A 14,254-nucleotide genomic window follows, 5' to 3' on the forward strand; every position below is an offset into this window, starting at 1 on the left:
TGTTGTTTCTCAGATCAAAAATATGTATATAACATACATCAGAGGCACTACAAATATATACAGTGCACCCTGTATACACGTTCGATCCCATATGCACACGCCTGCAGTATTTCATTAATACGACTACATTGTTATTTCATAGATTCAAATATATTGATGATAACATAAGGGACGACTATATACAGTGTATCCGTGACTTTTTTTTTAGACAGATAAGCAAACCTGATTTTATATTCAAATATAATTATAATACTTTTCCCGGTACTAACTCCATTTTAAATGTAGACGGTTTCCTGTTTATTTCCTCCCCAAAAATTATATTTAATTTACACGATATTAACATGTGTCATATTTCTGCTGTATTATATGTCTCGCACCTGCCTTCTCCTCGCGCTCTTACAAAAATCCCATCTCTGGTGATGACATTTCACTCTTTTCGGGTGGCCAATACACATTCATATTCAAATAAGCTATTATTTTACCTATTTTGATAAACGATTCGCGGGTAACCCGCTGTTATCATGTCATTAACTGTATTGTTTCATCACACAACTTCTCCTCCGAAAGGAAACAGTTGAATAGAATCAGTTGGTATTATTAGTCAATTTATTTCTAATTCAACAATTCTTTTATTATTTTGAACTGTTTACATGGCGCTTGCAAGAACAAATTCTAATTCTACCAATTAACATTTTCCTGAACACTGATTGGGAGAATTAAAGCATAAACAGTACAAAATGCAGTGTATTTTTTTCCGAGTTCTCAGTTTAGTGGCTTGCAAACTGGATCAGAATCGAGACATCACTACTATGTATATATATCTGTACCTACGGTCATCATAATATATATACATATATCTAAACATCGTTTGTATATAACAATTTGAAAAGAAATGTTCGTTTAAGAACTCTTTATCTTCTTTCATCTGCAAAATGTCAAAGATACATACCACCAGAAGAATAATTTCTTAGAAAATAACAATAAAAAAGAAATGTTCATTTATTTAAATGAGTGAGATTGTTTGTCATGGAGATCCTTACGTAGTGTCACTCAAAAATATTGAATGTCCACTTACTCTGCCAAAGAAACGAGTTTTGTGAGGTTTGAATGGATCCGTCGTCCATTAAAAAGGAATATTATGGCTATAAATATAATTCAAGTTAAACACGCCATGCTGCTGCCACTTTGAATTTGTAGAATTAATAAAAGTATTTTAACATTTTTATTGTCATATCTAGTTATGATAATCGTGTGTATTTTGGGCATGAAAAAAAAAAAAAAAAAAAAGAATGAACATGGACACCTTGACAATTTGAACAATGTTTTGGAGGAGAGCTGTTTAGCTCTCATAACGTTTCATTAGACTTGTCACGAGCAGATGTGAAGAGGGGGAGAAGGAAATAAACAAGGACATGGGCAAGAATTACTCCATTGTCGATCCTCAATTCTACTCAGAGTTCAACGAGGACTTCCAAGTATAACTCTGTAACAAATCCTCAGGGATACTCTCCATCCCATTGAATGCATTAGGAAAGGAAGCTAACTACTCAGGGGCCAAATAATACTGGCAATAGCTGAGAAAAAGAAAATTCATGCTTCAAATGACGAATTAAAAAATACTGGCCAACTAAAAAGTGCACGCAATTTACGTCACTAGTCATATGTTTCCTTCATACAGCGATCAAGGAGGGGGAAATTATATAGTTGTGACGTCATAGTAACCTTTATTATAGAACTATTAGGTTAAGAAACGAGTTCTGAACGTGTTTTTTTTCCTAGATGTATTAATCGTGAGATATATCTCACGATTAATACATTGCATCAAAAAAAAGCCTAATGTAACTTTTTTTTGGTGAAGCTAATTGTGTGTTACAGCGTTACAAAGTATAACAGAGCAGGCGACAAAAAAAAGTGCTGTTTATGAACCAAATACAGTCTCAGATCGCAGTCTCAGACCGTGGACAGTCTTTGATTCGGTCTGACTTTATAAACCGATTTTTTTGCGGTCTCAATTTATGGCCTCATTTTTTTAGGTCTCATATATTATGAAATACCTTTTTTTTCTAGATCGACAGTCATTTATTTCTTTCTAAAAATCTCAAAAGCACACGTTGAGTTCTAGAACAAATAACATATAAATGACGGCGGCATCAAAATTAATCCGAGCTATCTCTCTTTAAACTTCGTATAACGTCATTGTACTTAAAAAAAACATGTGACAATTCATTTTAAAAATTGTTAATAATCTAGTAAATGCCAAGGAGGGATCGGGAAATCCATATAATTTTTAGACCCCTTCGGTGTGGGCAAGCATTATAGTATATGTATTTAAAAAAAAATAAAAATGACTTATAAACTTCAAATAACATACCAACATTTATGAAGAACAAATTTGTGTAGATGAGAAATCCATCTTTTATTTATATCAAAAATTGCCATATCGAAACTCGCGCAGAAAATTACAAAAAAAAAAAATTTCCACTAATTTTGCAAAAAAGGTTAGTAAATACTATTTTGTGGAATTGAAAAGAGGAACACAAACCTACCAAGATTTTATCATAATTTCAAAAATTAAACAGTTATGAAAAATAATGTAGTCGAAAAAATAACCCATTATGAGTGATTCATTTTTGCAAATATTGCAAAAATTATATGATAAAATTTCCGGGAAATTGAAAATACACTTTTGATTAAAATAGAGTTAAAAAAATATTTCCAAAATGCCTCGTTTTGTGGCATTAATTTTTAAAAATTGTCGTTTGATGAAAAAAAAATTGAAAAAATTATTAAGAAAATTACATAAATTTCAATTAAACGTCAATTTTTATGGGTTTAATATATATGCAAACAAAGGTCTAGACAAATTTCTATAAACTTTATTAATTTTACCATTGGAATCTATTTTTTTTTTGCAATATAAAAAAATGAATTTGCAATTTTCATGGATGAATTTTTTTTTTTACCATAGCTTTTTTGATTTTGAATAAATTTAGAAAACGTCCTTATATGTACAAGGTTCTTTTGATGTTGTATTCCTTGGGCAATACAAAAAGTTTGTTAAACACTTTGTTAAAGTGTGTTTATAGGTTAAAAGGTTATTATTACTCATAGATTCGTTCGCATTATTCCCTGTCATTACTGTCTTGTCTAAATAAACAAGACATTTGGATTTAGGCTATGCAGCATCATTTTTAATGCTGTTTTACAATGGGTGCCTTGAGATATTATGTTCTTTTAAAGAGTGCCCTGAGAGGAAAAAGTTTTAAAAATGCTGCTCTAGATGAATATTCTTGTAGGTTTCATTTTGACCTTTACATAATGACTTCTCAGCTAAGATAATATAGAGATTGAATTAGATCATTGATATTAATTATATATACCTAAATGGATATTTTAATATTATATTTCAATTTTTAAACAAAATATGGCGTTGAAGAGATGATGAAGTCATCTTCTCTTCAACATTAAGAAAAAAATAGAAAGAATAGAGGTAAGGACAGAGAGAAGGATAATAAAAGTGGGGGACATTTTACATTGACTAGGCAGCAGTGCATAAATATGTATAATTTAATTGTTATATATATAGATCCATGTATTACTTTGCTATAAACAGGACCGGTTTTATGGGGGGAGGGAGTCCTATGGATTATTTGAGTGGGAAAAATGTGATGTTAGACAGACAGATTTGATTAGTTACTAATATTTTATCTCACTCCCTCAAATTTGGAAGACCTTTTGTAAAACATTGTAACAAAAACAAAGTCATTAAACTAATGAAATATTGACATAGTTTAATAAAATGGCTCCAAAAAAGCCTTGATCCTTAAAAAAACAAGGTCGTTTCAAAAAACAAAATAAAACATACTGTCTAAATAAATTGTTTTATTACAAAGGGATTTTATTCTTTTTGGGAGATTAAAATGAAAGGGCCCAGAGTTTTTTTTTCCTAAAAAAAGTAATATTATAACAGAGGAGGAGAAATGTGAGATGTCCGTCGTAAAATTTGAAAAAATATTCAGCCCCCCAAGACAAATTTTAGGACCGGCCCCCTGCTATTATATAAAAAAAGACAAGTATAAATTTCTGAATAAAGCATTGAATAAAAAAAGAGTAGAAGATGCCTATTATATGTATACCTTTTTGGACCTCTCCTACCCAATAATAAAAAACAATAATACATACATACAGTTATGTATAACAAATTGAAAGTTTTTTTACAGAATGAATGATAATTTTGTTCGGTATATAATTATAATTAACATAATGAGTGTTCATCATCACCATCATAACAGTGGTGTTAATCATTATTAATTAATATTTAGAGAGAGTTTTTCTCGAAATGTGCAGAAATCAGAAAGCCCGAGTCATCATCATCCTCTTCTGAAATCCTTTTCCTCTTAAAAAATCCCATTTTCCAGAGAGCTAAACTAATAATGACTAGGAGTAAAAGTCCTGCCAAGACTGCAATCAATATGATCCACCAAGGAAGATTATTTTCCACAGTAACAAAGGATATCCGATGCGCCACGGTTCGTATGGCAAAATAATCATCAGCAATATTTTGAGAAACATCTCCATCAAGCATGACCATAGCCTTGGAAAATACCTCCACTTTGACTTCTTCTGAGGGATCAAAATCCAGATTATAGTCTTCTTCCAGAGTTGCGTTCCAGAGTCGGGATTTTATCAATATAGTCACAGACTCCTGGTTACCAAGATCATAGATTTGACAAGTTATATTAATGCACTTGGCTGTTCCTCGATTACAATCAAAGGTAAATATTCGAATACCTTTGAGAGGGTCATGAAAGGAGGGAGTTACGATTCTTTCTAATTCTCGTTTGAGTCTTCGAGACTTTTTGGTACTTCCGCCATCATAATATGAATAATTTAGTGGATTAGAAAAGACACCAGCTGGAAGTACACAGTAACCTTTACCATTCTTCAAAACGGGCTCTTCCGTTAAATACATCAACCATTTACCCTGAGGCTTACCATTCTCTACTTGTATAGGCCAATCCACTTGAACAGTCACGACTGAAACGGTAGAAGGGCCTCCATTCATCACTTGGTATTTGTGAGACACTTGTGGGCCAATTTGAGTAGTAGATAGCAAAGCAGACTCTCCTTTAATATCTACTGGCCGTTTACCTCCATAGTAGACCACACTAGGAGAGCCACCTCCAACAATTTTAACCTCTGCACGAGTAACAATAACTAAGTTAACAAAAGTGGACGGGTCAACAATTTGTATGGATGAGGTATTTGTGTTCAAATAAAACTGAATTATTTTATCCTCAATGGAGTCTTGCAATTGAAAACGAAGTTTGACTCTAGTACCATTCTCAGTATTTTTGAAAGGATTCCCCGAGTTGAAAAGAAGCCATGATGCATTTTTAAGAATAGGAGCATTCAGGTCAGAGTCATCACTCAAACCAACATAAGAGACGGCTTCATGAGGAAATAAAACGTGAAAAGTAGATTCGTAGGCTGCCTCCCCAGTGTTATTTAAGTGAACATCAAGAATGAGGACATTGCTTTTAAGTGAGCCAAGCTCTATTGTGTAGTAACCATTTTTAGTGGGGGCCTTATTCAATTCGAGTCCTGATTTATCTCTTAAAAAGGGAGAAATCACAATGGCAGATTTACAAATGTCATCTTCACCACAGTCCTTATCAAACGTAGCTTGAAAGGTTTTCTTTGCTTGATCTTGATTGAGGATTGGATAATTATTAATGAAGGGAAGAGGACCGTTCGGATCATAGAGGGGTTCATCTTGAATGATGGAGTAAGACATTGAAAAGGGTACTGGAGTTTGGATATCTGCATGAAGTCCTCCAACGTAGCCAATTATTTTAGTACAATGATTTTCGTCTCCTTCAATGATAATGGTGTCTGCTATGGTACGACTCCTATTTTCATAGGAATCTCTATTTGCAAGACGCAAGGAAATCCTTGGAATAGGTTTTTCTGGCTCAACCTCAATGACAAAATTTAAGTTCAACCTGCCATCCTCCTCAAAAAGAGTTTTATCCTCATGAAGTACTTTAAAACATGTCTTAAATGAAAAACAAGACTCCTCTGAGTCCGGATGTTCCTCACAGCCACTAGCTCCAGGATCAACTCCCTCCAAGCTCTTTCCATCAACTGAGGTTTCGATGTCAATTATGGGCCTTGACCTGAGGAGAAATACATAATTTGAAGAATAAGCTCCTATTAAAAGATCCGGGTATCCATTACGATCCATATCCATACCGCCTGACAAGGAGCCTCCAAATGTTTCAAGTCTTCCAGATGGAATCAGAGATGAAAAATCCTTACCAGTAATGATTTGACTGGCAACTTCAGTTGCTTTGAGAACTATGGAAGATATCTTATTGGAAGAGTCAAAACCTGCTCGAGATCGGAGTCCTAATGATCCTCCGAAGAAAATATAAACAGCTCCACCCACATCACTCTCATAAGGGGCGCCAACAGCAAAATCATCAAATCCATCTCTATTGAGATCCCCAGCACTACAAAGTGAGAGTCCAAATTGAGACAAAGGCTTGGCCCCAACAATTTTTATTTTTCCATTCAAAACATTGGACCGCTTCCTCCGCTTGGATCTAGTATATCTAGATGGATATATATAGATGGAGCCTTCTTCAAAGAATGGAGCACCCACAAGGAGATCCGCATTTGTGTCACCATTTATATCTAGAGTCACTAACGCATGGCCAAAGCCTTCTCCAAATACCTCACCGTGAAGGGTAAGCTCAGAATCCATTTCAAAATTCGGTAGGTTGCTCTTAAGGAAAAAGAAAACAGATCCAGTTTTTCCTGCTTGAGGAGCTCCAGACACAAAATAAAGAATATCTCCATCGAATTTACCAGAGGCAACTGAAAGACCTAAATGTCCATGCTTATCGTAGTCCCTGGAGTTTTTATGACTAACTGCAACTTCATAGCGTCTCTGAGACCCAACCTCTGATGCAAATAGATTTCCTCTCCATGCAAAACATCCAGGAGCACCAAAAAGAGCCAAAGATTCCTCAGAAATAGAGCCACTATCCCCAACAAACCCTGCAGAAGTTCCAAGTTGGCAGACTCCCCATGTGGAATGATCATCAAAATTACCCTTGACTTCCAGACGAGGACCCCGAATGCCCTGAAAAAAGAAAGAAATATCATTATTATTCTTGTTGTTTTGACTGGATCTAATTTGTACAAGTCTAATGAACTTACTTCTCGAACAATTACAACGTTCTTGGATCCAATCATTTTATTTTGAGGAAAGGTCAATTCCGGATCCAGGATGTAGCACATGCCTACCATGCCACGCTTAGAGTCAATGACTCTTTTAGTCCGTGAATTGATATCACGGACGGTGTAGCTAAATTTAAAAGTATGTAAATACATCTGTGATTTAATGCTGCTTTCCTTACCGATGAGCGCAAACAATCACATTCCCTCCCTCTCCTTGACTCTCAACAATCCCTCCCAGCCATTGTCCATCTTTAATTTCAGAGTTGATGGGCTCTTGAAGTGTTTCAATTTCACCATCGTAGAGACCATAGGTGTTTCTATTAGAAGCATTGGAATAACGTTTTCCATCTGTCGGAACTTGGATACAGTCCTGTACATAAACATTCATTAAAGAAAAAAAAAATGGAGATTACAATCAAGAATGACGATTATTTTTTAATTAAATGAAATATTGCATAATTTATAATATATTGGTATTAGTTTATCATTTCCCGGGAATTGGCTTTGAGTGAGATTCCGGGAAATATGTATTATTATTTCTTTTTCATTTACGTCATTTCCTTAATGAATTATACTAAATACAGTGTAATTTGAGTAATTATTTTTGTACTTTCTTTAAAAAGAAATAAACCATTTTAAGCTAGTCCATGCACATTGCACGTGGAGCTTATTTTTTAATGTTCAAAATATAACATCCTTAAGGTTAAATGTTTATTTTAGTCATTGGTAATTTTGAGCTATTTAGAAAAAATATTCAGAGGTAGGTGAACAGTCTTTAAGTTTTAAATTTTTTTTTTTCGTAAAAAAAAAGTTTTTGTTTTGATATCGTCTTTATAGTACACATTAAAGATTTTTGTATAAAAAATTAAAATTTAGTTTAATAAAATTTTTATCAACAATATTTTTTAAATATTCACGATCTATGCTTTTACAAGAACGATTAGTGTAGTTTCATGAATTTTGGCTTTCCTCATATCTGTCTGCTCGTTCGCGCATCACAGCAGTTCAACCAATACATAGCAAAATTTGCAAGTATGTATATTATTTTCTCATAAAAGCAAAAAAGTACAAATTTGGTTTACCTTTTTATTACTATTATTTGAGGAAAAATAACTATATAGCGATATTTAATAAAATAAGTTAGAAATTTCTATATGAAAACAAAAAATAGTTGTAAACTTTAGTACAGGCTGCATGAGTAATTATGTCTAGAATTCCCTGGCTAGACCTACCCCTATATTATTATCAATTCTCATTTTTATCATTATTAATTATTGTGCGCAGATTGTTTTTTAGAGCCACAAGGTCCCGTTTTTTTAAAATTCCGTAACCTGATCCCACACCCAATAAAGAAAACTTATTTAGTAACTTTGGTACCAACTAATTTATGGTAGATTATAAAAGGTGTAGTAAAAACAATCTATTATTTTTCTAATAGATGGATTTAGTAATGTGTATCTCGCGTTGTATAAGTGCGATCGGTTAACGCAAAATGGTGTTGGAAAAATAAGATTTCGTACAAAAAAACTTCTTCAGACTGTTTTGTGGTTAATGAATGCAAGCTAGACGGTTGAAAATGTGAGTAATGTTTATTGTCATAATAGTGTAACAGCCATTTACATCGTAGATTGTTTTCGTGGATTCCGTTCCAGTAATTTTGAAGTCAAAGATGCAGCACGCTCTGGTATGCTAATTTTCGAAAAATGTGTATCAAATAATGTAAATTTTTGAGTACGACCGTCATATAAGCATTGTTTTGATTGCCCAGGAGAAAAATATCTATTCAAAACAATGGATTTCTTTTTACTACACCTAGTATAATAAAATTAAACAAGACTGTTATTATGAAATAATAAAAAAAAAAGGATTTCTCGTTGGTCTACAGTCCCGATAAATCCCGGGATTCCGAGATAGAATCCCTAGCAGGTATAATACGTATTTATAGCTTGAAGGAGCTAAAGGAGGAGGAGCAGGAGAGAAAGAAGTCATTAAAACTCCATGATATGGCAGAAATACCTAGGCTATAAAGAGAAAATACAAAATGATCCTATAGAGATATACAATATATGTACCATGTACATATATTGTATATAGCTCCAAATTTGCAAATACTATCTTAAATATACATTTACACATCACATCAACACTGACATCGATATATAGATAAAAGCAGAAGTTGAAACACACATACCAGAAAATAATACTGCTCTATCAACATCATAATTTATACATAATCATATTCTTACTATACTATACTTACAACTATATATATTTATTGGCCTTTGAACCCCTTCTTCCCCCTCTCCCTCTTCTTCTTTTAATAAATACATATATTTAAGTAAAGAAGAAGAAGAAGCATATGATTAATGACGATTATTCATTCCCCTTTCAGTTCTTTTTTTATATACAAAAAGAAAACAAAATGTGTATAAATCAAAATCTATTAATGAATAAAGTAACTAAGACACCGTCCTCCCCCGCCCCCCCCCACTCCTCCTCGAAAAAGAAGCAAGAACAAAGTAATATCAGGCAATAACTAGCCGTTCTGCATAGATATGTTCATCACGGCGTTATCTCGCTGGCACAAAAATATACAGTGTAATTCGTTTTAAGTAGTCAATGCTTCTCATTTCTTTTATTTTAATCACAGTTCTGAACCTTGTTGATAGGTTGAATTACAATGATCTCTTGTTAAGCAGCACCACCATTTACAGCGTGGTAGCCAAATGGACTCTTGAGGCGACCACAAGTCTCAAAGGTCGGACGAAATGGTTGCTGCCGTGAAAAAGTCTTTCGAGTACAATAGAGGCAAGGTCATCGTGTGCGCGCGTCCAAAACTAAACACTGAAATTTCTCAAAATAGTTAAATAATCCCGAAATTTTTAAAGAGGTCGACGAATTAATTTATTTAAGATGAAAGATGAGAAACATACTTTTTTCACGGCAGCAACCATTTCGTCCAACCATCGAGGCCTTGACTTAGATATTGTGGTCGCCTCAGGAATCCCTTTGGCTACCACGCTGTAAACGGTGGTGCGGCTGCAGTTCAGAACCTTGGAAGTTTCAGTGGGAGTTTTTCCCCGCGCGTTCAAAAATTGCGACTCGACGTCCCTCCATATTATCGGCTGTTGTTTCACAGTTGCAATTTATATTTTGCTGGAGTTTTGTTTACAACTAGTCAAGACCTTTCCCTCGAAGTATAAATCGGTTTCAACTCAGTAAAGTCATGAATATGTGCATGGCGTAAAATTTAAAGGAGTGTTCAGCTTTAGACGCACAACCTGCAAGATTAAAAGTTCTAGCCACACTTCTCCTACTTTAAGGTTCAAGTACCTTGTTTCTTTGAAAGAGCTATACAAAAACTTCAACAACTGAAATAACATAGTCAGTAGCTAACTTGTACTGGTATTTTTATTAACGTTGCTTTTCCCCTTGTTTCTTTTTCAGAGGAAAGGCTGTGAGATACAATAATGATAAGGAAGTGGCATATACGTTTAGAGACATGCCATGTATGTGCATACTAGTGTTGTCGCAATACCAATATTTTGTATCTGTGTTTCGATACCATTTACAGGGGCATCCTCATGATTTTTGTTGGGGGGTGAAACGTAGTAAAATATATTTTTCTATGTTATAAATTTTGAGGTTAGGTCAATGGCAGTGCAAGAAACGGTTTTGCTATCAATTTAGCATAGTTTGTTTTAAATGCTGCCACTACAGTAGCAGTATAACAAATAACATTAGTAGATATCTACAAATATTGAAACATATATGTATATAAGTTTATATCATGTATTTTTCGATGTACATATGTATACTTTGGCGGTGGCTTTCGGTCTATTTCGATCCAATGTTGGCCTGAACTGATCAGCATAAAAACTTAAAAAATATATTATCCTACCATTTTTGTAAAGGAAATTTCTAAATAAAATTCTTGGATTTCTGTACAAATTTCGTGACTGCAATCAGGACAAGAAAATCATAGTTGGACTGAGTTTCAATACTAGTGTATATGTAAATGTTGCCACATGAAAGAGATCAAATCACTGACGTCTGTAGGTAAAATTGGGTTGGTTTTATTAATATGTGCTCACATTAGTGCTGTAGTCATAGTGTTGTTATTGGAGAGCCTCAATTGAGTGATTATAGAAGATTCATGATTAATAGAGGTATAAATAGTGATAAGACAATTGATCGGAATTGGAATCAGCATTGGGAAAATAATGTTCAATTTGCGATTCCAATTCTTATTTATTACTGGTATTTAACTATTTAATACTGTTCTTAATTATGAAAAAAAAAAAGACATAAGGAATTTGTGCTTTTTATTAGAAAATTTAATTTGATTTTTCATTTTTTACAATAAATTAATTTTTCTTTGAATAACTATGTATTATTGAATTATTTTTTCCAAAAAATTAATTTTTCTTTGAATAACTATGTATTATTGAATTATTTTTTCCAAAAAATTAATTTTTCTTTGAATAACTATGTATTATTGAATTATTTTTTCCAAAAAATTAATTTTTGTTTGAATAACTATGTATTATTGAATTATTTTTTCCAAAAATTAATTTTTCTTTGAATAACTATGTATTATTGAATTATTTTTTCCAAAAAATTAAATGTTTGAACTTTTTTTTCAAAAACTTTATATCATAAATTAAATCTTTTTCCAAAAGAATGTATTTTATTGAGAACAACTGAAGATTTTTTAAATTTTTTTGTGAATATCTATGGATTTTTAAAATATCAAATATCGGTATCGGGATTTTTATTGGATTCGTTCCATCCCTAGTAATAAATACTACATAGGTTCTCTTGAAAAATAAAAATAAATTGTACAATTTTCAACGCAAATATGCTAAATGAAGGATTCACCATTTAACTGAATAATTAAGAGGTTGAATTCTGCGAAAGGAAGAAAAGAAAAATTATGAAGTGACGTTATCTATGGGACTATAAAAAGCGGGAAAATATATGAATAAGAGAAGAAATCTAACAAAGCAAACAGGGACGTGTCACGGCTTTTTACATAAAGCTGTGGTCAAAGCGTATTTAAAACTTGAGATCCCAGGTGAATGACGTCATAATAATGATGAATAAAATTTCACAATAAATATATTTCAAAGATTGAGAGCTCTGAGTCTATATATAAAGTGATCGATGACATACATACTAATATACTCCTTTATAGTGTATATAAAGATTTATGTAACCATTTAAGTAGTGACTTCTACGCTAACATGGCTCCACTCCATAGATGAATGAATAACAAGAAAAATAAAGAAAAAGACAACATCATCTTCATCATCTGTCACAACAAAAAGATTCAAAAGTCTTCTTGTCGTATTTTTGTGACATACATAAATTCACACAAATACAATATATATATATATATGATTCTTTCAAGTCCATAGGAGAGGGGATGAGACGAAAGAAAGAAAGGAATAATGAAATGAATTCCTTTTAACAATATGTCGTATCATTTTATAAAATATATGTATTACTTTCCGGTCTGTAGGACAAGAAATTCAAAAATCTATATCTATTTACAGAAATTAAATTCTTTGAAATTTTTTTTTGAAAAATAATATAAAATTTCATATATTGAATTTCTTGAAAAAAATTAAAATCTATTTTCTAGTAAAAACACCTTAATGGGTAGGGGACACAGCCTCTAGAAATCACCCCCCGCGGACAACCTTGATAATATCCTACAAAAATATAAGTAGCAAATTACTCTGATCTCGATCCTCCATTCCACTCTGAGACCCACAATGATTCACACTTACAACTAGTATTGTGTAAGTCCTTTATTAGGAATCAAAACTACAATCCAGTCCAATTAAGTCCTGCACATCACTTCTAAAACTGATAAAGTGTGTCCTCGAGGGCGTCGTTCTACAATATTTCTTCCTTTTTAATCACTTTTAGTACTGACAGATCGAAGGAGCAACGGTCTTAAGAGTGAACTGGACTGGACCGAATAAATACGGACTCACAAAACAATAGTTTCTAGCTCCTCGAGGCATATTCAGAACTATTCTCCGTTTTTCATGAACATATGCACTAGTGAGTACTAGATATGTTCTCTCCGGTCCTATTTTTCAATGATTTGCATATTTCAAATTCATTTTCAATACAACTGAGAACAAAATGCTGTCTGTTTTGTTGATCTATGGATTTAGACAATAGTTTCTCTATTAAGTGCATGCACGCTTCATTCTCTAAACAAGATCTTCATTTTAATTTCAATGGGTTGTATATTTCATTTATATCTATCGATGAACTGGAAATTTAGTATCCTTTGTGGTAGTATATTTCTAAATGCATGCAAACCAATGAATCAAATTATTTGAAAAAAATTATCCAACTTAGTACAAGTATTTTACTAAGTTGGAACGAGAAAATAAGAAAAGATTAGGAAAATATTTAAACACCCTTCTGGTTGTTTTGTTGAACTTGAAATATAATTTCGTAGGTATTAAGGTAATATTTTAGACAACTCAAGTTGCAACTTGTACAAGCTGCAACCAAAAAATGAGATGATTAATTTTAAATGAAGGATTTACAGTACTTTAGGATCAGGATATTGCCAAAATTGAATATTCCATGGATGATCGATTATTCATGTATAAGCTTTGATTATTTTAATAAAAATCTATTGAAATATAAGTATTCTGTGGCGCATCATAGACTTCAAATGCCCAACTGTATGTTACTCAAAATAACCATGTTACTTATTAGATCAAAAATAAATGATAGTAATTGGAATGAAAAATGTTGAAATTAAACATGTTTTTTAAGACGAAGAAATCGCAACTTTTTGCAACAATTTGATTATACAAAGTGAACTCGTATGTGTGTGTGTGTAGATGTTCTTTATACGTTCCCACACCTTTGAACCTAGAAGGCTGAAATTTTTCAGAAGTCCCTCTTTTGAGCTAGGACAATCTAAGACAGGGGTGTCTATTTTTGGGGAGGTGATATTAGGGACCTAGTG

The 14,254-nt window shown here is 32.7% G+C and overlaps 1 protein-coding gene across 1 annotated transcript in view; it reads right to left on the reverse strand.

Annotated features, from left to right (window-relative positions):
* Window positions 1–3,387: 3,387 nt before the first annotated feature.
* Window positions 3,388–14,254, reverse strand: part of LOC121121266 (integrin alpha-PS1) — a 29,010-nt gene continuing 18,143 nt past the window's right edge. Inside the window, exons 2-4 of the mRNA XM_040716165.2 lie at window positions 7,428–7,618; window positions 7,228–7,375; window positions 3,388–7,150 (exon numbers count right to left, since the gene is read on the reverse strand). Coding sequence (XP_040572099.1) covers window positions 4,319–7,150; window positions 7,228–7,375; window positions 7,428–7,618 — 3,171 coding nt within the window. The 3' untranslated portion in view covers window positions 3,388–4,318. The remainder of the gene's footprint in view (window positions 7,151–7,227; window positions 7,376–7,427; window positions 7,619–14,254) is intronic.

This window comes from Lepeophtheirus salmonis, chromosome 1 (assembly GCF_016086655.4).
Source record: "Lepeophtheirus salmonis chromosome 1, UVic_Lsal_1.4, whole genome shotgun sequence".
NCBI lineage: Eukaryota > Metazoa > Arthropoda > Copepoda > Siphonostomatoida > Caligidae > Lepeophtheirus > Lepeophtheirus salmonis.